General features: G+C 48.6%; 1 protein-coding gene and 1 pseudogene across 1 annotated transcript; both read right to left on the reverse strand.

Moving 5' to 3' along the window:
- Positions 1 to 1,331: 1,331 nt before the first annotated feature.
- LOC133350437 (uncharacterized) lies at positions 1,332 to 2,391 on the reverse strand (annotated as a pseudogene).
- A 13,322-nt stretch (positions 2,392 to 15,713) lies between these two features.
- LOC133350438 (gamma-crystallin S-like) lies at positions 15,714 to 23,697 on the reverse strand. The gene is made up of 3 exons (XM_061564776.1): positions 23,679 to 23,697; positions 20,815 to 21,125; positions 15,714 to 16,048 (listed from the first exon to the last, which is right to left on the reverse strand). Exons 1-3 carry the CDS (start codon positions 23,695 to 23,697, stop codon positions 15,773 to 15,775), a joined length of 606 nt encoding a protein of 201 aa, XP_061420760.1. The 3' UTR covers positions 15,714 to 15,772.
- Positions 23,698 to 27,585: the final 3,888 nt, after the last annotated feature.

Genomic DNA, 27,585 nt, shown 5'->3' on the forward strand with positions numbered 1-27,585 from the left:
GTTGCCTCCGAAACGTCGTGATCTTTATTTTACTTTATTATTTTTATTAATTTTGATGTTTTACCTACGTGACTTTACCGAAAACACCTAAGAATAAGATCATAGTAATTTCGTCGATGATGATGAGCGAAGCTTTGCACAGAACGTCGGCTTGTGGCGATGCAGGTCGCATGCAAGAGACTGAAGTGTCGAGCAAGGGAACTGGGAGCTTTAAATAGTACGTCCTCCTTTGAACATTGTTCTGGCGATGCCTGTCGTTGCAAATAGCAGTACAATTTGTCCTCGACCCCGGATGTACGCCATGAGAGTTGTGTAGAGGAAGGTCTTGCCCGAACCTCCGGGATCATCGAGATAGAAGCATCGGTTCGTCACATTTTCGTCATCCACAGCCATGATGATCTTGTTGAACGCGTCGAGCTGCATCTCGTTGAGCATCGCGAGACGTTATGTGCCCTCATTTGCTTCCTCAACTTGGACATACACATCTTCTTCCGGTGGGTTTCCCTTTGGTGTTGGCAAGCCAATTGCTTTGCAAGAAAATCCGTGCTGCTGCAGAACGCTGTTGATGTCGTGAAGTACTTTATTGATTGCGGTGTCGTCAGCATCTCTTCGCATGTAGTCGAGAGTTAAGTCGAATTTGTGGTCCTCCCACAGCTTGAAAGGTGATGTGGGCTGAGAGAAGCAGCAGATGAAAGCAAACATGTCGCGCAACTGCTTCGGCATGATGTAGGTGCTGGCATCCATTAAGCAGCGATCCCGGTCATTGTCCGAATCAAGAAGACCTCGCACTGAAGCTGCTGACTTGAAGCTCTTGCACACCACTCCGTCGACGGTCTGCAGCGACTCACAGCTGGTCGCACCTCGAACATGCAACAGCAGCATTCGAGGAAAGAAACGTTCTTCGTCTTTGATGCTGACCGTGTACATGTGGGACACGATCTTGTCGGCTCCTCTCTGCCGCTTCTGCCAGTTGCCTCGAACGTAGACATGGTGCTGCAGGATGTCCATGTAGAGCAACTGACATGCGTTTTGATCGCTTCCGTTCAGCAAGAACCACGATTCCAGCTTTGGGCAACCGGTCTGTGCTGCTAGCAGAGCTTCCTCCTCGTGTACAGCTTTAAACATTATCGTCTGTTGGTTGGGCAGATGGACTGGCAGTCTCATCACCGTATGCGAGGAATCGTGCATCTTCGACTCGAGGAGCCGCCACATCGCCTCTGGAATGCTCACGTAACGGCAATCGATGAAATGGTGATTTCATTGTAGCGCAGTTCCGGCTGTCCATTCGAAGTGAGAGCAATGTTGGCACAATCGAATGCCATGAATATGTATTAATAGATGTACTTGATGGCTTGAAGGGAAGTGCACACTTCCACGTTGATGTGTGCAATTGTACTTGAGTGTCAAGTAGGGGTTGTATGGCACGACGTATCGATTGTCCATTGAAACACCTCTGACTTCTACCTGCTCAGTGTATCGACGACGGTAGAGTGGGTAGCCGCTCACATTCGAGATTGTGGTATTGTTGAAAACTTTGGGAACTCCTTGTTGCACTTTCCGTTGTTTATGCAGGGGGCACGTAGGTTTGCAGCACCGCACGGACCGTGCATCATGCATCTTGTAACAATCTCACGCAGTTGTGGATGGTCCCGCGTTGGAATTTCGGTGCCCACAAACTGGTCGGTCCGTTCGGCGGTTGTGAACTTGTCCTGAGCTCGCAGAGTCACCAAGAGGTGGGCGTGCGGAAGGCCTCGCTTCTGGAACTCGATGGTGTAGACGTGCGCCTTCGATTCTACAAACACGCCGTGTTTGGTCAGATCGTCAATCAGAGCGTCCAACTTGATTTTGAATACACAGGCCACCAAGTCAGATCGAGCTGATGGCTGCTCACCCGATCGAAGGTTGTCACTGATTTCTGGCCAGCTTGGATTTGCGGTGAACGTTATGAAGAGGTCGGGTGCACCTCATCTCGCAAAGATCCACATTGCATCGCAGCATCGCTCGTGCGTGTTTCTCGGCGATCTCTCGAAGCTCGAAGGGAGGATGACTGCGACACCAGCTGCAATGTTTGCATTTTGGGTTTGTGACGTGGTCTGCGAGATCTTGGTACTGCTCTGCTCGCAGTCACTGCTGATTTTGACGGTTGTAGTTGAGATTGTTGGACGCGACTTGCAGGTACGAATATACCAACCATTGTTGAGTCAGCTTTCCGGCACTCATGACTGGATTGAAGTTGCCGCGAATCATCATTTGAGCTGCTTTACACTGAAGTATGCTGACATTGTTCCCAACTCTATTCAGTTGTGTTCCCTCGTAAGCCTTGCAAGGCCAGTTTGGTTGCCATCCGGGCTCGCCGTATGGATACAGAATCGCGTACGTCATGGGATCCATGTTGGGACTCAAAATATTGAGGTTGATGAACTGCTAATTGGCATTCTGTGGATTCCTCGGGTAGATGCGAATGTCATGCTTGAACAGTGGCTCGCCATCCTCATAGACGAAGACCATCGACTTCGTTTGATGTTGGTGCGTTGTATCGTCGTTGATCCGACTTACGGTCACGTCTCAGCACCATGCTGACCAACGGAATTTATTTCTCCCGCTTCAAATGCACGGTCATCTTCTCGTGCTTCGACTTCGCGCATCAACTGGTAGCTGTTGGGGAATCTGTTGTGCCGGCAGTAAAAGCGATAATTTCGTCCAGGATAGGTTGACGACACTGAGCATTCGCGGTGTGCTCTTGACGGATCTCCATTGCTTGCGTGCTGTCAAGCACGTACAGCTGCACGTACTGCGATGCTTGATTGTCAAGTGGCTGCAGGTGAGATGTGCGGTGATATGTCTGGCCGTGGACCTTGAAGACATATGGGCCTCGTCCTGGCAAATCGACGATTTTCGCTCCCATCGACGCGAAGGAGACCGCGCTGTTGTAGGATCGTATGTGATCGCGCAAGTGAGCGTGATTCTGATGAGTTGGGTCAGTCAGCAATGCGTGGATAAACTCAGGATATTCCAGCTCAACTCCGTTGACGTCCTTTGGCTTTTGCAACTTGAATTTTCCCTTACAGCAGCACGAAGTGAATTTCCGATCAACAGGGCGTTCTGAGATGAAGTTCCTCGAGCCGCAGAACTGGCAGGTGATGTTCAGTGGACTGCAATTGTGCGCCTCTACACGAGTGTCGTCGAAATTGATGGCTTCATTGCAGATCACTTTTCGCTGACGGTCTGGAACTAAGCGATGACTCTGAACGACCGCTGCACGCCGCTACTGCGATGGTTCAGGAGTTTCAGGCGCGATTCGAAGTCGATGGGCTGTGTCATCTGCTTCACGCCGTGACTTCGATTGCTCAGCAGTTTGTCGATTGATGTAACGTTGTTGAGATTCACAGTGTGCTGCACTAATTCTCTCCAGCGACTCCTGACTTTGCTTAGCCAACCAACTTTGCTTTCGTTTGTTAGCCTTTCGACGCTTTTTTGCGATGGGATCTTCGTCCTCATCCATAATTTGTTACTGGAAGGGAAAAAAAGTCTTTAAGGAACATTATGAAGGCAAAAAGAGAGAGAAGAGTGGGCCGCCTCTCCTTGGCATCTCCTCGCTCTTCTCTCTATCTTTCAAGCGTTCATCATATTCATTATACAAATATAGATAAAGTAGTGCGCTTACCAACGTAATCGAACGTCTGTTCCTGCGACTTGTTGATTTTGATAGCGTATGCGGGTAGAATGGGAAATTGTCGCCGTTGCAAAACAAATGGCAAAGTCGTGTCAATAGGGGCCAAGCCGATTCTGGGAATCGATTCTGGGAATCAACACCGATGCACCTCGTTTTCTCTCTCTCTCGAACGTTCATCATGTTCATCATAGATAAAGTTGGGCGTTTATATTATTAATATCATTTTAGATCTGGAAGACTTCATTGTAAACGACATTTCGTGTAAATTTTCTCTCATCGTTAAGTAGATGTCCTTGCTGAGGGTTCGGTGCGATGCGGACTTTCACCTGTTTAGGATTGCGGGATCGAGATAAGGTGACATAGAGCTGGCCGTGTGAGAAGACCGCTGTCTACAGATCGATTTAAACGTAATCGAAGTCTTCCCTGCACCTCCATCGTTCATGCACGGGGCGCGTATGTTTGCAGCGCCCCCTCCTTGAAAACGACGGGAAGTGCAGCGTTCATCATAGTCATCACAGATACAGTTGGGCGTTTCTATTATTAATGTTTATTTTTTGGGAATGAAGGGGATATATTTAATTGTGAATCCAAACAAAGATATCCACGTACTCTCTTTTTGTCTCCCCCTGGTTTGTCCTAGGCCAGGGGTCAGCAACCTATGGTTCTGGAGCCGCATGCGTTGCCTCTTTAAGGAATGCTGCTTATTGACATTACAGTATTTATTAAGGACCAGAGTCTCATATTCACCCACAGTGCATTGCGGCTCTTGAAATTATAAGTTTCTTATACCGAATAATAACCCAGGCTCTTCTTGTTGTTTTGGTTGCCAACCCCTGTCATAGGCTGAGTGTGCACATTACTTAGAGCCGAGTGAAACGTGGACACGTGGCATCCCTAAGCACGTCCCGTCCCCATATGTTTTTGCCAGCCGGTATGCTTGCCAACCAGGCTGCAGTTCTTTGAACGTTGAAGTTAACTTCACCTTGTTCAAGTTAAAACTATATCACTGTGAATGCCACATTTATCTTCGCCTTGTGACGTTGGAGAGGAAAAATATATTTAATACCAGCCCTGTGTTAAAGTCCTATTTTCTCGCAATGAATGTCTATTCAGGATAATTAGAGGGAGTTATATTTATATATGTAAATAACATACGTTTTAATTAAGTGGGTAGGGTTTTCCTTTCAAAGTTAAAATGTGATTATAGACTAATTTGTGAGAATAAGAATTTTCAGAGTTCATAATGAGTGGTATAAATAAAACACTCTGGATTGTTTTAAGGTGAACTCATTTTGATTTGTGGTGATTCTTCTGCCCAATGTTCCAACGACTGAAACATTACGTTAAGTGGCGATCTTAAAAATAACATCGCAATTGCAGCCTTCGCATAGACGCATTTGTCAATAGCAAGTGAGAGTTGATGGAAATAAGAAAGGTTCCTTGTACAACCGCCCCATCGGGTTTTTATACGGAAACGAACGTTTTCCCATTCAATCGCGCCTGCAAATTGTTGACTGCATCATTATACCACCCATTGACGACCGTGACACTGATTAAAGATCAGCCACTTATGAAACACTGATCAAACCAAACATGCTTCATCATTCCAACTATCACAAGAATAATAATAGCTGACAAAGCCTTTGCAGTTCCAGAACTAACGTTTTGGCATAACCTTGTTGCCTCTCTTAACATCTTAAAATCTTCCCTTGAAAAATGTGACTTGTAACTTTGATCCTTAACCGTGTATCGATAGTTACATTTTAACGTGCTATTTTATTGGTGTGGCCTGGGACTGTTCTTGCTGTTGTAATGTGAACTTATCTACTTTATATATTGAACGAATTTATTTGAGTGATTTGCTTACCTTTCCTATACTTTGCACTCCAATCGTTTTTTGTATTGTTTGTATCATTATGCAACACCCCTACTGGAAATCTTAAAAAAAAAGCTTTTTAGCTAATCGGATTTTTCCAGGATAAATAAAGATACAGATTAATTAGAAATCGTCCAGTTGTGGCGTTGATTTTACGTGCACAGTGATTTTCTTTTTTGCAGCTTAAACGAAAATTTATTTCATTATCTATATTCATTCATATAAACGAGTTTTTTTTTTATATAGTTGATTGTAATTGACTGATAATTACATTTGAAGCTAAGGTTTCTCAACAATGTTTAGTTTCTTTTTTTCCTTTGAATAAAATATTTGTGACGCTGTCTTTAATTGCAGTTGCATTTCATTGCTAAGCAAGCTGAGATTGTACAGCACGGTTATAAAAAAACAAATGCATTCAGAGATCCAGGTTGCGCCATCAGTGCTTCTATGGCATCATGCGCTGTCAACTTTCGCATCACGATGCTCTGAAGTTTGGATGGATACTTGGATTGCAACAACAAAAAAATCTGTATTGGTTACACACCGATCTTCAACATCATCACCAGCGTGTCCCTGATGGTTTTTCACTTTGGAAACAGATTTTTACCAGTCCCATCATCCAAGATGACCGTGACTACTCATTATGGCCTTCTTAAATATTACTGTCGCACCATCACTGCTGCTGTTGGGCATGCAGATATCAAGCACAACGCATATTCTTAAACCGTGGCAAGGTGAGCCACGGTCTAAGCTACGTGCAGTAGTTTGCTTGTACGGTATAAAAATGTAATCAAAGATTAAATGAACAAAAAAACATAATACTGGTATATTATGTGTACAATTAATTATAAAGCGTGCCCTCAACAACCCCTGGGACTGTGCCTGTTCCGACATTATTTACTTGAGAACCTTCATTGCAAAAAACACGGACAAAATCGCAGGCATGGAAAGTGCCCAGTGCAACGGAACGTCAACGGCCGTCGAAGATGTTAAGGGAACCGCGGAGGGTTGGAGCAGCACGAGAGCCGCTCTCTATGGCAGCGTGCGTCATGCAATGCGCCCCTCCCGCGTGTTGCAATGGATATTTTGGAGACGGAGACTATTTTGTGCGAATGTAAGTTTTGGTTTGTGAGTGTCTTTTAGTTAACGTTATTCTGACAACCGCTGACATTAGTATTGTATTTTAGTATTAATTAGTTTGAGGCAGTGAGCACTGCTGTATGTGGTATTATTTCATCAACTTGGACAATTGTGGGGCTGCTCTTCAATATATAATTGTTATTGTTAACCCGGTTGAATAAAATAGCACTTTGTAGAAATGTTGTAGATTATACAGCTCCTCCTTTCCGTCCTCCTGTGTGGCTCCAGGGGACTGAGCACTGCTCAGTTTCTTGCATAAAACGTTGACTCTGGGATTGATCGCAGTAACATCTCGACATCGTGTATTTTGTTTCTAGATGACCCAAGTCACACTTGTGGATAGATATATGTTGTGCTCGTGTATTTTTGTCAAGAAAAGACGTTGGTTTTAAACACTACATGATTTCGTGTGGATGGATTATAATAAATAAATAATGATTTACGACAGCTGTGTGATGAAGTCGAGGTGATTGAACGATAGTTACTCTCTATAGGTAGGTCACCGTCTCCATCATATGGACATATTGGCGGTACACTGGTGCACCATAACACGCCGGTCCTCATAGAACAGTCTGATGATGTCTTTGTTGCCATTGAGCGAGCTGCAGACTCTCTATCAGAAGTTGCCTTATATTCAGCAGATGCTTTTACATTCGAACGTGTGACATGAAGTCATAATCTTTTGATGCCACCGTCCGCCAAGAAATTATTCCAGAAATGAATCGAGGCACCGTCCGACCAAGTCTTGGGCACGAGGAGTCAAATCTGCCTTTGGAACACCGAGCCAGTGAATTGTCCGGCTGGGTGCTGCTATGTGGCAACAGACTGTGAGGCTTCGTGTTCAGCTGCTCGTATAAACATTCGTCTTCCGACCTCTTTGACATCACGAGAACTGATTTTGACACCACTACCTCGCAAAAGATTTTCTGAGCGGGTTGCGAATCGCGGTGTACCGCCAATACGTTCAGTTATTCGTCTCTCCGCGTAAAAAATAATGACTGTACGGCCATCATGGAGTAGATAATTTAAGCAGCATTGTTTGAATACAAGACATTTTTGTACAAGTTTCAAAATAGTCTCCGAAGAGTATAGTTCCACTATTTGAGAACTTATGGAGCCGACATAGAACTGGTGGAAGTTCTAGAGGGAAAACCCGGAGGACTTGGATACAAATCCACGGGTAGAACATGCAAACTCCAAATATACAGGCACCAGGGTCTGGATCGGGATTGAACCCACGCCCTCCTGTATACCAGGCTAGGTAGTTAACATCTACTAGCCACCGTGGTGCCCAAAGGGCATCATGTCATGATGCCTCTTGAATCTAAGTTGGTTCATCCATGTGTAATGCGGTTGTAAACGGCCCTTCTGAGGTGCCGTCAGGGGGGGAGGAGTTAGGTCACGTGGGGGGCAGAGGGGTTGAGTATAGAAGGAGGGGAACCGGAAGAGCAAGGGGAGTGACGGGGAACCAGGAACAGAGGAAGGCCACGAAGGGCGAAGCAGGGTGTGGCGAGATCGCCACGAACACGGGGGGAGCGAGGATCGGCACCGTTGGCCAGCGGTGACCGACCCGAAGCAGCGAGGAGGCTGCAGTCAGCAGCGGGGCTGCACAGAGAGAGAGTGGGCAGCGGGTCTGCATACAGTGACAGCCAGAGGGTCTGCACATAGGGGTAGCAGCAGGAGTCTGCGTAGGGGTAGAAGCGAGTCTGCAGGGAGGAGGTTACAGTAGATGAAGCAGAGAGTCAGAGGGGAGAGGAAGCTATAATAGCAGTGAATAGCCGGGGGCTACAAATACAGGAGTTATAACAGAGTGCCGTGTGGGTAAAGACGTGAACCTGAATAAAGACACGAAGACAGAAAGAAGTGTTCGAGTCCTTTTATTACACTGGAGTCAGAAGTGAAACGGCATGGCGAAACAACTGAGGAAGAAGAATATCCCATCTCCGGCGTCGGCTTCATCATCGGACGACGACGATCTTCCTCCTGAGGTCGGCTTCACTTCGGCGGAGGGAGAGATCCATGAGGGCCCGGGTGTGGAGGAGGTTGCCGCTGCGTCCGACCCATCTGCGTTGAAGGACGAAGATTTAAGATGGACCCGGATGGCGGAGCAACTGGCGACCCTAAAAACCGTCATCACGGAGTTGTGTGACCTTGTCACGCCAAGGGCGGCGTTGGTAGGTGATGGTGGTGATCGGCAGGAGCCCGGGTCGTCTTCGATGGCGCCGCCATCGACCACGCGGCGTGAAGACGCCATCTTGGGCGTGGCGCACCACGGAAGGCGGGAAGCCGCCATTTTGGGGCCGCCACGAGGATCGTCCGCCATCTTGGAGACACCGCGTTGCGACGCCTTGCTGAACTTGCCGCCGGAAGAGTCGGTGACGGACGGAAGCAGGCCAAGGAGCCGCAGTCGTCACCTTACAACTGTTAAGGAGTTCTCCATCGGGGGCGATTGGAGTGCGTTCGCTTGTCGATTTTTGGCGGCGGTACGAACGGCAAGGTGGACGGACGCCGAGGCGCTGGAGGTGCTTCCGACTCTCCTTGACGATGAGTCTGTTCGTTTTTTTCGCTCTATAAAAGCTGCGAAGAAGAAAACATTGCGTGGAGTGTTCGACGAAATTACGGACGCGTACGAGCCACCGGATGACGCCCATCGCCGCTTCGTGCTGCGGCAACGCGCACCGGAGGAGTCGCCTGTAGCGTACAGGGGCGCCGTGCTGGAACTCGCGATGGCCGCTTACCCGGAGACGGAGCCTGACCTGCTGGAACCTCTCATCTTGGGGAAGATGTTAGAGTTATCCCGGGATCTGGGCATTCCTATGCCGGCGTGCGGTCACGAGAAACTCACGTCCCGGACCGCGGCCAAGTGTTTGGACGCCCAGTTCAATCTCCGCCGCTGGAAACAAGTCACGGCGTGGACGGGCGGTCCTGTCGTCGATGGGGGGGCCGTAGGGTGGGACCCTACAAAGGCCGTGTACGTGCCGGATGCGACCGGCCCAAAGGAGCTGTCGGCCGCCTCCACTCCGTGGCCGGCTCGAAGCGGGCCGGGGCCGCGGGCTCCGCCGCCGGCGCGGCCACGTCGGGACGGGGTGCCTGCTGCGCGCCGACCCGACGTCGACTGTTTCCGTTGCGGCCGTCGGGGCCACTATGCCAGGGACTGCTGGGCCCGGGTTCCGGGGCCGCCCCAGCAGGAGGCCTCGATCGCGGACGTCCCAAAGAAAGACCCTCCGGCACAGGCAAGTCGGTGCGCACCAGACACCCGGCAAGGCCTGACACCTCACTCATCGCCCTTGTTGTGCGACGCGGATGTTCTAAAATACGGGAGGCCAGTATCTGCGCCTTGTCGCTCGATAACGCAGTGGCGTAAGTTGGCTCGGCGGGTTGTCGCGGCCGCTACAGGTTCGTCCACTGTACCGGGGTCGATCCAAGGGGTGGACGTGCGTATTTTGGTGGATTCCGGGGCGTCCGCGACCATTATTTCGGATGTTATATTTCATCTTTTGAACATCCCACCGGGGGCCGTGAGGCCGGCTTACGCTTCCTGCATCGCTGCGAACGGGGGTAGTATGGGCATCGTGGGACAGGTGGACGCTAATATTTCTATCGGGGGGGTCTCGGCCTCGGGCGTTGTGTTAATTTCGAGGTCCCTGGCGGTTCCTTGCATGTTGGGCACGGATTTTTTGGCTAAGATGCCCATTCTAATTAGGATCAACGAAAATTGCATTGAACTACCAGGGGGCCGCAAATTGGCGTTTTTACAGTCCACCTGGGGGCGACCGGCTCCGGTTGCCCAGGTGCAGGCGTTATCGGAAGTTTCAGTTGATATTCCACCTGGCTCGCAGATGCTCATTCCCCTACGATACCGGAAGCCGGTTCCGGGTCGGCAGGGTGCTTGTGGAATTTTGCTGTCGCCGTCCGCCGCTGTTACGGGCGGATTGGCACTGGTGGGGGCGCAAACCATTGTCCGTCCGGATCAGCGCCCGTTTTTGCAGGTGTTAAATGCGAGTTCTGAAAGCGTGTGTGTGCCGGCTGGTACCGTTGTGGCACACGCCACTACGGCGTTTACGGCTCAGAGTGACATTCCGGACGGGGGGGCTGGTGGGTGGTGTTTCACACGACGGAGGGGTGGACGATCGTTGGATCGCCGAATTATGTGCGGAAAATTCGGCCCTTTCCGCTGAGCAGCGTTGTGCGATTCATAAATTATTAGCGAGCTATTCCGATGTGTTTAGCTCGGACGATTTGGACTTGGGACGCACCTCGCTGCTCTCTCATCACATCGAAACGGGGGACGCGGCCCCTATCCGCTTGAACTCGCGTCGGATGAGTCCGGCTGAGCGTGAGCACGTTCGAGGGGCAGTGGAAGACATGTTGGAAGCGGATATTATATCTCCGTCTAATAGCCCGTGGGGCGCGCCTGTTGTGTTGGTTAAAAAGAAAGATGGTAAATTACGATTTTGTGTGGATTTTCGGAAGTTAAATAGAGTATCGGTGGCAGATGCGTATCCCCTGCCGCGTATGGACGATTCTCTCGACGCCTTGTCAGGGGCTAAGTTTTTTTCAACGCTAGATCTCTCTTCGGGCTTCTGGCAGCTTCCCCTTGACGAGCCCTCGCGGGAAAAGACAGCGTTCCGTACGCCGCAGGGGTTGTTCCAATTTAACTGTCTGCCGATGGGGTTGAATGCAGCCCCTGCCACCTTTCAGAGATTGATGGAGTTGGTATTGACGGGGTTGCAGTGGGAGACATGTCTCATTTATTTAGATGATATTATTGTCTTCAGCCGCACATTTGATGAGCATCTATTGCGGTTGGAGGCCGTTTTTGCCAGAATGCGTTCTGCTAATTTGAAATTCAAGCCTAAGAAATGTCATCTACTGCAACGTTCCGTTCGATACTTGGGACATATTGTTAGTGCGGACGGGGTGGCCACGGATCCAGAGAAAACTGCGTGTGTCCGGGATTGGGCAACCCCCGCCACGGTGGGTGATGTGCGTCGGTTTTTGGGGTTCGCCTCATATTACCGGAGGTTTGTTCCGAATTTCGCTACTATCGCCAGGCCTTTGCATCTCCTTACTGGGAAGGGGCACAAATTTGTGTGGGGACCGCCGGAGGAGGCGGCGTTTCGGAGCCTGCGCGACTTACTGGCTACTGCGCCGACGTTGGATTATCCGGATTTTGACCATCCCTTCATTCTGGATACTGATGCGAGTGACACCGGGATTGGGGCGGTGTTGTCCCAGTCAAAAGGTGGTGTTGAGCGTGTGGTGGCGTACGGGAGTCGGGTTTTGTCTCCCGCGGAAACTCGTTACTGCGTCACTCGCAGGGAACTTTTGGCTATTGTGTATTTTCTCCGCCAATTTCGACCGTATCTGTACGGTCGGTCGTTTATTGTCCGAACGGACCATGCGGCCTTGCAGTACGCTCTTAAGATGGACCAGCCATCCGGACAATTGGCGAGATGGCTGGACACGTTGCAAGAATTCTCCTTCCAAATTCACCATCGGAAGGGTGTGCGTCACGCTAACGCGGACGCACTGTCCAGATTGCCGCAACAATCCCCTTGTGCGTGTGCGTCGGGGACGCATAGGTGTGGACCGGCTCAGCCCCCCCCTCAGCCTGTCGCGCGGGCAGTGGATGTTCTCGAACCTCCGCTTACACCGGGACCGGTTGAAGGGGGACCGGCTGACGGGATTTTGCGTCTTCCAAGGTCTGTGTGGATTCGGGAGCAAATGTTGGACGATTCTTTGGTGTCGTTACGGAAACGAACGGAGAGGGCGGGTAAGGAAGTCGGTGCGGGTGGTAATTCGGAAACTGCTCTCCGAGATGGGTTACTGATGTGGAGGGAAGGGATACAGGAACACTGGCGTCTCGTTGTGCCTGCGTCATTGCGCTATGAGTTGATTAGATCCTTGCACTGTGACACACTTTTACACCTGGGGGTGCAGAAAACCCTATTGACGCTGCAGCGAGACTATTATTGGCACGGCATGACGACGGATGTCGTCGGTCACGTTCGCGCGTGTCCCGATTGTGCCCGCCGTAAGCCGCCTAAACATCCATATGTTCCGCCGATACAATCGATTAAAGTATCTCGGGTTAATGAGTTGGTGGCGTTAGATATTTTGGGACCCTTTCCGCCATCAGCTAAAGGGAATAAGTATTTACTGGTGGGGGTGGAGTACCTCTCCCGCTGGCCGATGGCCTGGCCCTTGCCTGACCAGTCAGCGGCGTCTATCACGGACGCCTTTCTATTTGGGTATGTAATGGACAAAGGGGCTCCGGAGAGGCTCCTTACGGATCAGGGACGTAACTTTTCGTCTAAATTGTTGGGGGAGGTGTGTGCGGCTCTTGGAACTAAAAAGATACGGACGTCCCCCTACCACCCGCAAACGGATGGTATGGTGGAACGGTTGAATCGGACTCTGTCCGCCATGCTGTGCCATACGGTCGGGGAAAACCAATCTGATTGGGATTTTCATATCCCTGGGGTGCTTTCGGCGTATCGCATGACGCCGCACGCGGCTACTGGATACTCGCCGTTTTTTCTTATGTACGGCCGTGAGAATGTGCCGCCGATTCATGACCAGTTGGGAACCGGTGCGAGGGGGCCTGTTAAGCCTCTTCCTGAGTATATTAAGGACAACGTTCGGCGTGTCGCTGAGGCGAGGGAAAATGCCCGCATGGCTACTGCCAAGGCTCAGGCCAGGAATGAGCGGTGTGCCCGACGTTCAAAGGGGGAGTGTCCCTGGAGAAAGGGGGACCTGGCCTGGCTTCATTGCCCACAGGTGCGGCCAGGTACATCTCCTAAATTACATCGACCTTGGCAGGGTCCGGTCCGCCTCATTGAGGTTCCCAACCCACAGTCGGCGCGTGTTCAGGTTGGTGCACGGCGTTGGTTCGTGCACACGTCCCGGTTGAAGCCATACATTGCCCCACGGCCGGATGCGTCATCTCCCGAAGTTGCCTTGCCGGGGTCTGTTGCTGCCGACTCGCCCTTGCCTGTGTCTGCTGACCTTGCGAGAGCGCCTGTCGTACCCTTCACAGACAAGCCGGCCGTGACAACGCAGGGAGGAGGACCTTCCGCTTGTGGGACGCCGACCGGAGCCGCAGAACCCACGGGACCTGCAGCTCTTCCTATCCCTCCGCGGACGCGAGTACGGGATGTTTCTGGACGCGAGCGGGACAGTGGCGGGCCTCCAATGGCGACGGAAGAACTTGCGCCCGTCGCCCCTAAAACCCTTCCACGTTCCCGCTCGGCGGGTGGGCCGCCGACCGTCCGGGACGGCCCGGCTACCCGTACTCGCTCGAAATCCCTCACGTTTCGTTAGATTGTGTTGTGTTGTGTTATTGTTATAATGTTCTTCAATGCTTCGTGTCTTTTTGCGTGTTGGCCCTTTACACCCGCATTGCTTTTCAGGTTGCAATTCAGCCGAGGTCGGCTGGATTTTCTTTAGGGGGGAGGGTGATGTAATGCGGTTGTAAACGGCCCTTCTGAGGTGCCGTCAGGGGGGGAGGAGTTAGGTCACGTGGGGGGCAGAGGGGTTGAGTATAGAAGGAGGGGAACCGGAAGAGCAAGGGGAGTGACGGGGAACCAGGAACAGAGGAAGGCCACGAAGGGCGAAGCAGGGTGTGGCGAGATCGCCACGAACACGGGGGGAGCGAGGATCGGCACCGTTGGCCAGCGGTGACCGACCCGAAGCAGCGAGGAGGCTGCAGTCAGCAGCGGGGCTGCACAGAGAGAGAGTGGGCAGCGGGTCTGCATACAGTGACAGCCAGAGGGTCTGCACATAGGGGTAGCAGCAGGAGTCTGCGTAGGGGTAGAAGCGAGTCTGCAGGGAGGAGGTTACAGTAGATGAAGCAGAGAGTCAGAGGGGAGAGGAAGCTATAATAGCAGTGAATAGCCGGGGGCTACAAATACAGGAGTTATAACAGAGTGCCGTGTGGGTAAAGACGTGAACCTGAATAAAGACACGAAGACAGAAAGAAGTGTTCGAGTCCTTTTATTACACATGAGACGGAGTCGTAGCCACCGGTTTTAATTTGGCCATGAAGTCAAGTTTGCTGTCCCAGCCAAATTGTCTTTTCTGTCAAGAATTACAGACCCAGATTCATTTTTCTCTTGCCTAATTTTTTTATTTTATGGGCTGCATTTAAAGTTAGAATGTTACAATATCCACATTAATCGGGTATTGTACTGGTATTCTGCCTAGGTATGGTTATATTTGTGATAAACCATGCATATAATCACGCCACAAAGTGACAAGTGCGGGGGAATTGCATGGCTGCAGTAAATAATGAGATTATTTTTCTGCTATAAATTTCCACATGACATTCTTGGTGTCGCGAGAACTGCCGGCACAGCAAGCCGTCGTATATACTGGCGAATTTCCACCATTCTTATGTACAACGAGCCTTTTGCCCGTCCAAGGACGTGTGTATTTCAATAAATCTGAAACTTGCAAGCGAAAAGCAGACCGCGACGTGATATTCATTGCATCAATTCGCGTGCAATTTGTAACGCCGCGGTGACACAGACTTATTTCATTGAAAGGTTATAATCCCTTGTTCATCATGACTTCCTTTTTACTTCGATGTCTCAACAGCGTTACGGAGATCGCGTGACGTGAGAGCCTTTGTAGTGAGGGTTGTAAGTTGACGCTGAGGAATGGGGAGGAGGCGCCTCGCCCCCCCATGTGGAGTGACGTCACCCGCTAATTATTATTAATGGCGGGGGGGGGGTGTCCATTTGGAAGACGTCACCTCTTCATGATTATTAATAAGGGGGGCTGTTTGATGTGGAGTGACGTCACCTGCTCATGATTATTAATGAGGGAGGCTGGCCGTCGAGTGACGTCAAGCGTGAGACACACAGACATTATTGGCTCATTATAGTAGTAAATAGCAGAGTTTGGGCAAAACCCCAAATCCTATCGCATTCTGAAGAGTCAAATCTCAACAACATTTGTCTATCCTTGGAAAAAAACAGCAAAAAGGCGTATTGGTATTTTTTGTTGCATGCTTATTTATTAACTATTCAATCACATGAACAGCAATGGCCGAGCAGGGATATTCTGCCGTGGAGCCTTCAGAACTGTCGGATGCAGCGCACCGACTGCATGGTGGGGCTCATTGCGCCCCACTCGTTGCACTTGCGGTAGTCGCCCTTCTCCAGCAGGTACTGGCGCCCGCGGTAGTGCGGCTCCTCGTACGCCACCCAGGCGCCGTCGTGCACCCTCACAGAGCGCGCCTCTCGCATGCTGTAGCGGTCGTAAAGGTGTGGGCAATCCTCCGCGCACTCCGTCATGTGGCCACCGAAGTTGTCTTCGCGATACAGGGACAGGCGGTTGTTGGTGGTGTTGCACTGCGAACACACACCGCGGAGAGGATTCGAAGACAGAGTGTTACAATTTCGAACCCTGCATTGCTGCACGATGAAATTCTGGCTGCTCGTTCGAAATGTCTTATTTGTCACCGTTGTAAAAAAGAAAAATTAGCTTGCCTCGTACAGACCAAAGGACATACATGCACAGATCGCTGATATATTGACATTGCTTTGTGAGAATATGTTTCCCTTTAAAGTTTAGCGAATGAGCCACCGTTCGGAAAGTTTATACAGCAGCCATCAGTGCAAAAACATATGTTTGGTTTTGTACACTTTGTTTATTTAACAAACATTCTCAAGCGCAACGTATCACAACGTGGTTTCAGAGCGCTGTACAGGATGATAAAATAACTTTTAATGAGTCACAAAAGCACATATATAAGATACTAGCTGTACTACCCGGCTTCGCCCGGGACTTGTATCTACCACGGCCGGCCGCCTTTGTCTCCCCAGTGGCGATGTTAATACGCTACAGCAGTTACTCGTTTGAGGCAGAGTCGACCTAGGGGAGGTTCAAATAATCGTCACCGGTGGTGGCCGTGAGCGGGAATCGAACTGGGTTCGCCGGGTTGGTAGCGCAGCGTAGCGTTAAGCACTACACCCACCGCTCCTCACACACCACACACGCACAGACACACACACAGACACACACACAGACACACGCAGACACACACAGACAGAGACACACAGACACACAGACAGCACGCTAACCACTACACTACCGCTCCCCACACACCACACACGCACACACACACACACAGACACACACACAGACACACACACACACACACAGACACACACACACAGACACAGGCAGCACGCTAAGCACTACACTACCGTTCCCCCTACACAACACACGCGCGCGCGTCCATAGGTACACATACACGCGCTTGCTGCAGACACACACGACTTTCAGGGTGCGTACGGCAGTAAACGACTGAAATAATAAAGCGGCAATGCTGTGTAAGGAACGCCTTAGACCCGCATTACACATTTGTGTAATGCGAGCGTAAACACACAAACACACACAAACACATACACAATACACACACACATACATGCAGACACACAGACAGACACATAACACACATACATACACACACATACAAACACAGAAACACATACACACACATACATAGACACACACATACATACACACAAACACATCCACAGACGTACATACACACATACATACAGGCACGCAGACATACACATAAACACATACAAAAAAACCCACATACATACACACACACATACATACACACAAACACATGCACACACATACATACACACATGCATACAGACACACAGACATACACATAAACACATACACACATACACATGACCCGGCTTCGCCCGGGACTTGGATCCACCACGCCCGGCCGCCTTTGTCTCCCCAGTGCCGATGTTAATACGCAACACCAGTTACTCGTTTGAGGCTGAGTGGACCTAGGGGAGGTTCAAATAATCGTCACCGGTGGTGGCCGTGAGCGGGAATCGAACTCGGTTCGCCGGGTTGGTAGCGCAGCGTAGCGTTAAGCACTACACCCACCGCTCCTCACACACCACACACGCACAGACACACACACAGACACACACACAGACACACGCAGACACACACAGACAGACACAGACAGACACACACACACACAGACACACAGACAGCACGCTAAGCACTACACTATCGCTCCCCACACACCACACACGCACACACACAGACACACACACAGACACACACACACAGACACAGACAGCACGCTAAGCACTACACTACCGTTCCCCCTACACAACACACGCGCGCGCGTCCATAGGAACACATACACGCGCTTGCTGCAGACACACACGACTTTCAGGGTGCGCACGGCAGTAAACGACTGCAATAATAAAGCGGCAATGCTGCGCGAGGAACGCCTTAGACCTGCAACACATTTGTGTAATGCGAGCGTAAACACACAAACACATACAAACACATACATACACATACACACACATACACACACACAGACATACACATACACACAAACACACACATACATGCACACAAACACATACACAATACACACACACATACATGCAGACACACAGACAGACACATAACACACATACATACACACACATACATACACAGAAACACATACACACACATACATACACACACACATACATACACACAAACACATGCACACACGTACATACACACATACATAGAGACACGCAGACATACACATAAAGACATACAAAAAAACCCACATACATACACACACACATACACACAAACACATACATACACATACATACACACATACATAGAGACACACAGACATACACATAAACACACATACACATGACCCGGCTTCGCCCGGGACTTGGATCCACGATGCCCGGCCGCCTTTGTCTCCCCAGTGACGATGTTCACACACGACAGCAGTTACGCGTTTGAGGCTGAGTGGACCTAGGGGAGGGCCAGGTCCGTTTCAAATAATCGTCAGCGGTGGTGGGCGTGAGTTGGAATCGAACTGGGGTCGCTCAAGCAGCTTAATGACTGTTTGTACAAAGAACATATAAAGAATCGATTATAATAACCAGGCAAGAGTCCACATTATAGACTGCCAGTACACGCACTCAGCTTCATAAGCAGGCTAGAGTGTACATGATAGAGTGGCAGTACGCTCACCGAGCTTAATAAGCAGGCTACAGTGTACATGATAGACTGGCAGTACGCTCACCCAGCTTAATGAGTATTTGTACAGTGAACATTAAAGTAATCGATTGTTGGCGCGTTGGGTTTAAAAGTAATATTAATAGCACACATTGTGGTGGGGGTGTAGTGAAGAGTAGGAAAAACTTTGATGAATTTACCTCAGAGTGGCGTGGTGGGTGTCGAGGCCTAGTAGCGTGCAAAGCCTGCGGCCTCGCCTAAAATTGTCGGCTTGGAAGAGGCAGGGTACGGGTGGCGTGCCTTCCCCCCCCCCCCTCAGCGCTCCAACAATACTGTGTAATGGCTATTATTTAATTAAATACGGAGCTTATGAAAGTGGCGAAGGCGTGGCTAGCCGTTGGCAGGGGCAACCGCCGTCCAATGAAACTGCAGCCCTTGGCGAAGGCGTCGCTAGCCGTTGCCAGGTCCAATGAAAGCGGCGAAGGCGTGGCTAGCCGTTGCCAGGGGCAACCGTCGTCCAATGAAAGTGCGTATGGGCCGAAATCCACACACACACACACACAGACAGACATGAACGATTTTATATATATAGATATCTCACAGTGCAATATATCAGTGGCAATGCATAGGAATGGCATCTTCTTTAACATGCTCAACACATGTGTCAATGACACCACCCCCTCGTAACGAAAAAAAACACTACCCATTTTCTACGGGCAGAGCATTCCAGATTTAAGAACCAAGGACCATAAAAAGGCCAAGCCGCAAAGATGTATCGATGAAACGTTGTCTGACAGAGGGACATGGAGTGTGTAGGGACCTCAAACGTCTGAGAGGATTGTAAAGCTGCAATTGCAGACAGCGCAGCGTTTTGTGAATTTAACACAGTCTTTTAATTTCTGCACGGAGCTCAATCAATCGGAAGCCAATGGAGATCCAATAAAGTTTGAGAAATTAGGTCCCGACGGGATCGGGCGGTCAAGGGTCGATCTGAAAGCCGTGGAGCAGTCTGACTTGCCATCGCGGCAACCCCACGCACAGAGCATCGCTTTGGTAGAGACGATACAACGGCACTCGAGAACAGTCGCGCTATTTCTATCTGGCTAGGTACGGTGCGAAAGAAGTTCAAAATACATATATACAAAATGATTTAAGAATTTAGATTATCCGTAGATGGAAACATACTCGTTTTTACTACTTGTTTTATCCGTGGCAACAACGACAAGTACTCGTAGTCATATGTAGTGGTATTGTCGCTACCTTTTCCACAGACCAAACCCACATATTTTTTGCGACTCTAGGTCTATCCAAACTGTGCAGTACACTGTGATACAGTTCAACGTAGTGCCGGCACCAAATCTTGGTGTAAATACATTTCCGCCACCCAAAACAAGACGCCAATTGTTGGACAGTCGACGTCAAACCCTGGCACGTGGCGATCCTGCGTCGTTATCTAGTGACGTAAACATTGCATACTATTCATATGTGGTCATTTAATGTGGGATGGAGGCTTCCACCCGTACATCGCCATACTAGCTTGTACACGTTGGTGAAGTGGATGGGGAGGGGTTGGGTGGGGGGGTGGGGAGGGTGGGGCTGGGTGGGGGGTGGGAGGGGTGGGGCTGGGTGAGGAGGGGCTGGTCACCCCGTGGTGCCCTTATACAACTCAACGTTTAACCTACTCATGCCGGTTTGTGCCCACCCTCACAGTCGGGCATATTTGCGGAATACACCACGCCGCCGTTGACCCTGGCCATTGACTGAGCAACGCACACGTTCCTACCAGCTCCCTCCACAGGAATGTGCTTAAATAAGCTCCTGAGAGCAGCACGTCTGGGCATTCATTTCAAAGACATATTCATCCATGTGGTCGGATGGGGGGGTATGTGAATATGTGTGGATAAGCTCGCGTGCTTATGTGTGTGTACACGGTGCCATTACGTGTTTTATGTGTACGTATCCCTGTTAACGCGCTCGCAAACGAGCTGTTCAACCTAAAAGCGGTGAAATATTTCAATTGAAAAAAAAAACTCTACTATTAACTTGTTGAATTGTATCATTGCAAGGCAATATTTACGATACTCACACCACGGATGGCTCTGCAAGAGCCGATGTGGTCGTTGTGCGCCATCCAGCGCTGGTACTCGGGGTACTCCCCGGGCTCCATGATGTACATGTTGCCCTTGTGGTCCGGACGCTCGTAGATGACCCAGGCGCCGCCCTCCACGCGGATCGAGTTGCAGCGGCTCAGGTTCGACGCCAGGTTCATGCAGTCCTGGCCGGACTCATAGTGGCGGCCCTTGAAGTCCCGCTCCTCGAAGAAGATGATCTGCGGTGCGCAGCCGAGTGCGCGGGACACACGCCGGATTTCACACGCCGTTAAAAATTGTGAAGTTGCTGCTTAAGTGAATTTGCACGTAGAATCATTAGTTTATGAAACTATTGTTTAAATCTATCTTGCTCTTGGGAGACAAAGAAGATGATGGCATTTTGACTGACTGGCCTTCCTCTGAAAATATCCTATCAGTGGCAATCAAGATTAAATGAATACGCTGTTAGAATTTTCACCAACATGTTATTTTAACATATTCATATTTTCCGTGTCAAATGTATATCTTTTTTAAATATAAACCTGTCGCAATGAAAAATCTTAAATCTTCAAACAAAAGTGACGTCTTTAACTATGTGTGATATTCACGTATGAAATGAAAGAGTCCATGTTACTAATTTGAAAATGTTTGTATACATACCATTACGTGTGTGCTATGTCCGTGTCAATCGAATACCCCCGACACCATCGCAAACAAAATATTGTCATAAATAAAATCTATGCACAGTGCTTAGCAGTGGACTCTAAACCTAGCAGGACGTGTGAGAGGTCTAGGCAAGATAATATCTTAGTGTTGTGAGCAACTTTGCAATTTATCCGACGTATATCAAAACGTTGCAGTATACTGTGATAAAGTGCAACACAGTAGCAGTACTAGATCGCAGTACAAATCAATTCCTGCTACCCGAACACAGATGCCACATAGACTATCCAGCTCAAATCCGGATAAGTGGCAACCCTTTGTACATATATATTATTTATACCTATCAGAGGAGAATAACATGTTCAAAAAAAGACAAAGATCCCCCGTATAGCCTGAACAGACTGTTGGTGTAAGTGCTGTTAGCGAGCACCTATGAAGGTTGGCACGGCACACAGCGGGGTGGGTGGCCAGCACCACGCCCGGCCGCCTTTGTCTCCCTAGTGGCGATGTTTAAACACCGCACCAGGTACTCATTTGAAGCTGAGTCGACCTAGGGGAGGCCCGGTACCGGTTCAGATAATCGTCACTGGCGTTGGCCGTGAACGGGAATCGAACTCGGGTCGCCGGGTTCATAGCGCAGCGCGCTGACCGCTACACTACTGCTCCCCACACACGTACAGGTACACACACACACACGTGCAGGCACACACACGCGTACAGGTACACACACGTACAGGTACAAACACACACACGTAAAGGCACACACACACACACGTACAGGTACACACACACGTACAGGTACAAACACACACACGTATAGGTACACACACACACGTACAGGTACACACACACGTACAGGTACACACACACACGTACAGATACACACACACGTACGGGTACACACACACGTACAGGTACACACACGTACAGGTATACACACGCGTACAGGTATACACACACACGCACAGGTACACACACACGTACAGGTACACACACACACGTACAGGTACACACGCACACACGTACAGGTACACACAGACGTACAGGTACACACACGTACAGGTACACACATACGATGTCCTCATCTGCTGGAACGATGCGCCGAAGTACCTTTCTCATTTTGAAGGCAGGGACACGTAAGCAATGTAACGAGTCTGTTGGCTCGGATCCACAGCTGTATTTATATAGAGCCGCCCATTGTGAACACGCTTATTTAGCATTGCTGCTAAATCTCGCGTTGCATTGTGTGCATTGTTCGTGTTAACATACCGCGTGTTAGTTGATTGGTCAGCAGGTCAGAAACAAGGTAAAAAGCTGCTGATGCAAGCCTGACATATCTAAAGCTTTTTGGATAATATCAGTCCTGTGCAATATCCATTGTGCCAGAACGGAACACGCGTGCGATACTTTCAAAATAGATTCTATATGCACACATCATGAAAAATGCTGTATAGAGGTGAAGGGAAAGTCCGGACGAGGAATGTCCGCAGGCGCTTAATTTAATATCCCGATAACTCGCAGACATGCAAGGGGACTCTCTTGAGGCGTGTGACGAGCAACGCACAACAGGCGCCCAGGTGGCCTGACGCATTCTCTGCGTACAGGTTCCTCGGGTGGTGCCCGAGTCTTCTCAACCGACCCTAAACTCCCAGCCGACCACCTTCAAATCCCTTAATCGGTCTCCAGTCAACCTTGCCTCATCACCTCCGATTAGCACGGTGCGAAATAAGTTCAATATACATTACATACATAAATACAACACAGCTATCATCTGCATATCTCGGGGTGAGTTAGATATTGAGCACCAACCTTTCCTGCATGTAGCTCCTCTATCTCTTAGAATCATTTCACGATGTAGGACAAACGAATCAGCTGATGATGCACATCCTTGTCTAAAGCCTCTCATTACGGACACAACACTTAACCTCTCCATCAACTCTAATGGCTGCTGTTTCCCTCCCAAAATAAACGAATTATTACTCTAAGGTGTGTTCAATATTGATCGACATTCCCGAGCGCAATCATTCCCTCTTCATGCCTCTCTTTATTGTCATCTTTTGTGCAGTCAATGAAACGTAAAATAATAATAATTTCATTTCATAGAACGTAATTCCTGCAATTACATCCCACAACGCTGCACATCACTTATCCATGATAATTGGTTTTTTACCCTTCTATCTGGCAACAAAACTGACACCTTTTTTACAAGGAGCCATGTTTGCGTAGACCAGAATACCTGCAGCCATAATGCAAACAAAAAACATAACTCTGATAATATGTACACTGTCCTTGAAGTTGATTGGTCCACACCCGAGACAGCTTTCCTTAGAGCCTAGTCTCACATGGATTGGACCAGATGACGCCAAAAGGCGCACAACTTAAAGACAATGCACCATCAGAGTATGAGAGCTCGGGGTAAGCATTTACACCATTGGAACCTCATTTGCCAGTAAAAAATATGATAATAAGTTTTCTACCCTTCTATCTGGCAACAAAACTGACACCTTTTTTACAAGGAGTCATGTTTGCATAGACCACAATACCTGCAGCCATAATGCAAACAAAAAACATAACTCTGATAATATATGCACTGTCCTTGAAGTTGATTGGTCCACACCCGAGACAACTTTCCTTAGAGCCTAGTCTCACATGGGTTGGACCAGATGACGCCAAAGGGCGCACAACTCAAAGACAATGCACCATCAGAGTATGAGAGCTCGGGGTAAGCATTTACACCATTGGAACCTCATTTGCCAGTAAAAAAATATGATAATTGGTTTTTTAACCTTTCTATCTGGAAAACATGACTCCTTGTAAAAAAGGTGTTCGTTTTGTTGCCAGATAGAAGGGTAAAAAAACAATTATCATATGTTTTACTGGCAAATGAGGTTCCAATGGTGTAAATCACTTATCCAGTTCCGTACACAGATAATACAAACAAACTCTGCTAATAATTATCAAATAAAAATGTATACAAAAATACGTAAGGAAATAAAAATACACGTAATTGTAATGATGTTGATGATGATATCCAATTTTAAAGACATCGCAGACATGCATGGCTATTATACGAGCGGATTTGTGCTTCATTCTTGAAAATTATTCTCTAGCGGACTGTGACATGCCAAAAAAGCTTGAGGGATCTTAAAAACCTGAGCAGCTCTTCTGGATAGGGGCACCCACGCGAGTTAGGTGCTACGCAAGAAGCGAGAAAACAATGTTATTCCCTTTATCAAGCCACAATGATCAGCGTGGTTGGGTTTTGGTCAAACAACCCCCCGTGACTTCGCAGCACCTAAACCGCAAAGCTCCAGAGTTCCCAGGACGTTGGAATGATGGTCTCAGCCCGGTCACAAATGGTACAATGGAGACCCCACAGGCTTGCACAAAGACCCCATAGACTCACACAGAGACCCCACAGACTCGCATAGAGACCCTCACATAGAGACCCTGCAGACTCACAAACAGACCCCACAGATTGACATAGAGACCCCTCACATAGAGACCCCATAGACTCACACAGAGACCCCACAGACTCGCATAGAGACCGTACAGACTCACATAGCGACCCCACAGGCTCACACAGAGACCCCATAGAGTCACAAAGAGACCCCGCAGACCCACACAGAGAACCCACAGATTCACAGATACATCCCACAGACTTACACAGATACCTTACAGACTCACATAGAGACCCCACAGACTCACATAGAGACTCCACAGACTCACATAGAGACCCCACAAACTCACATAGAGACCTTACAGACTCACACAAAGACCCATAGTTTCACACAGAGACCAAATATACTCATACAGAGACCCCATATAGTCACATAGAGACACCAAAGACAAACACAGAGACCCCACAGACTCGCACAGAGAGCTCATAGACTCACACAGAGACCTCACAGACTCACAAAGAGACCCAACACACAGAGACCCCACAGATTGACATAGAGACTCCACAGACTCACACATATACCTCATAGATTCACACAGAGACCCCATAGACTCACATAGAGACCCAACAGACTCACACAGAAACTACATAAACTGACACAGAGACCCATAGACTCACATAGAGACCTCACAGACTCACAAAGAGACCCCACAGACTCGCATAGAGATCTCACAGATTCACACATAGACCCTATAGACTCAGGTAGAGATGCCACAGACTCGCATAGAGACTTCACATACTTTCATAAAGAACCGATAGACTCACACAGATACCCCATAGATTCACACAGAGACCCAATAGCCTCACACAGCGACTCCATAGAATCACATAGAGGCCCCACAGACTCACACAGAGACCCCTTACACTCACACAGACACCCCATAGACTCACACAGAGACCTCATAAACTCACACAGAAACCCCATAGACTCACACAGAGACCCCTTACACTCACACAGATAACCCATAGACTCACACAGAGACCTCATAGACTCGCACAGAACCCCCATAGACTCACACAGAGACCCCTTACACTCACTCAGACATCCCACAGATTCACACAGAGACCCCATAGACTCACACAAAAACCCGCAGCCATGGAATTCAGCTGGTTAGTTGGACGTGGACAGAATTAGGCAAGTGACGTTATATCATTGTCAAACTTTTAGGGATTCGGTTGCAGTAATTTGTTAACGAAATTACAGGACGACATTAAACGAAACAATAAACATCACATCAGTGCGTTCTCGGTCTCCACCGTGTCAATCTCGTGGTGTATCCTGCAGCGGCGGTTCGTATGATTATGACAATAATAGTGATACTAATAATGATAATAATAACAGTTATCTGGGAGATTTCGCGTTAACGGTTCCCTGTAGTCATGCAAATTGTTTTTGTACGAACAGTATTCGTTTTATTGTATCGCCCGTGAAATGTTGACTACCTCGCCTAGTATAGAGGACGTCGTGGGTTCGATCCCGACTCTTACGCCTGCTGTATATTTATAGTTTGTATGTTCTCCCTGTGGTCATGTGAATATTTCTCCGGGTTCTCCGGTTTTTTTCCTCCACATTTTGAATCAACACGCCTTTAGGGTATTTGGCTGCTATACATTTCCACGTGAAAAATCACTTCGTTGAGCAATTATTTGTGATAGCCAGGTCGCTTCTGAAAAAGAGCTATATAGCTCAGTGGGCCTTACCTGCTAACATACAAATTTAAATGTAAAGTGTTTAACATAAAAAAGCAATGCAGGACCGCCCTGGATTTGAGTCATTGGACTCAGTGTTGCTCTGCTAGGTAAGTGATTCGTGAGTCCATTGTACGAGCAGCGTTGTGTGTCATGCCTCTTGGCTGCAGCACAATCCACAGTTGATATGACATTGTGGCAGCAGCAGCAAAATAAACATCAACATATGCCATTTTCTATCTACTGCTGGATAAAGGCCTCCCCACGCAATCACCATCTCTCCTGATCCTGCTATGCCACAATTCGCTGTATACAAGCAGACTACCCGATCACATTTCCCTATATGCTGCATGCTCAAGGCTGCAAGGACAACAACAGCATGGGAAGGTTCCTCAACACGGTCATAAGTAACACGGGACAAGATTTTGGCTGTTACCTAAACGGGATTTAAAATATGAAAGGACATTTTAACCCTTTAACAACAATACATGCACTAGCGTATTTATTAAACGGGTCTCTTACAATCACTATATATCAAATTAATATAAAGAATAAACTGCCTTCTCCGGTTTTATTAAATATTCACTTGTTTTTTGTGTTCGTGGTTAAATATGAATTCGATAATGAGTATGTATCCATTGGCGTATGTGCATGTCGATTTCACGCAAATTATACGATTTAATGTAAAACTTTCTTTAAGCATGTACTCCTGATGTTTAGCTTCGCAATGACTAATTACAGAGAGTGAACATTCAACACGCGGTGGATGCTCGCTGCACGAGCGATATAGAAGTGCAGAGTAAGCATTTATCTTGCTGATGCACCACTCAATAAGCAACGGTTTGCTAAACGCAGCGTAACAATTAATACATTGTGAGAGGTTGACAATTGGATTGTCACCGAAGGGGAACGCTCAGCCCTATATATAGTGTCCCTGTAGCCTCAACTAAGTGCA

The sequence above is a fragment of the Lethenteron reissneri genome, chromosome 33 (assembly GCF_015708825.2).
Source record: "Lethenteron reissneri isolate LAM-NWPU_2019-01 chromosome 33, ASM1570882v1, whole genome shotgun sequence".
In the NCBI taxonomy this organism is placed as follows: Eukaryota; Metazoa; Chordata; class Hyperoartia; order Petromyzontiformes; family Petromyzontidae; genus Lethenteron; species Lethenteron reissneri.

What these genes read in the sequence shown, in the direction of transcription:
- LOC133350438 (XM_061564776.1), bottom strand. An exon ending in CTTGCAGAGCCATCCGTGGT is followed by an intron (nt 16,049 to 20,814) that starts GTGAGTATCGTA and finishes GTGTGTTCGCAG; the next exon opens with TGCAACACCACCAACAACCG.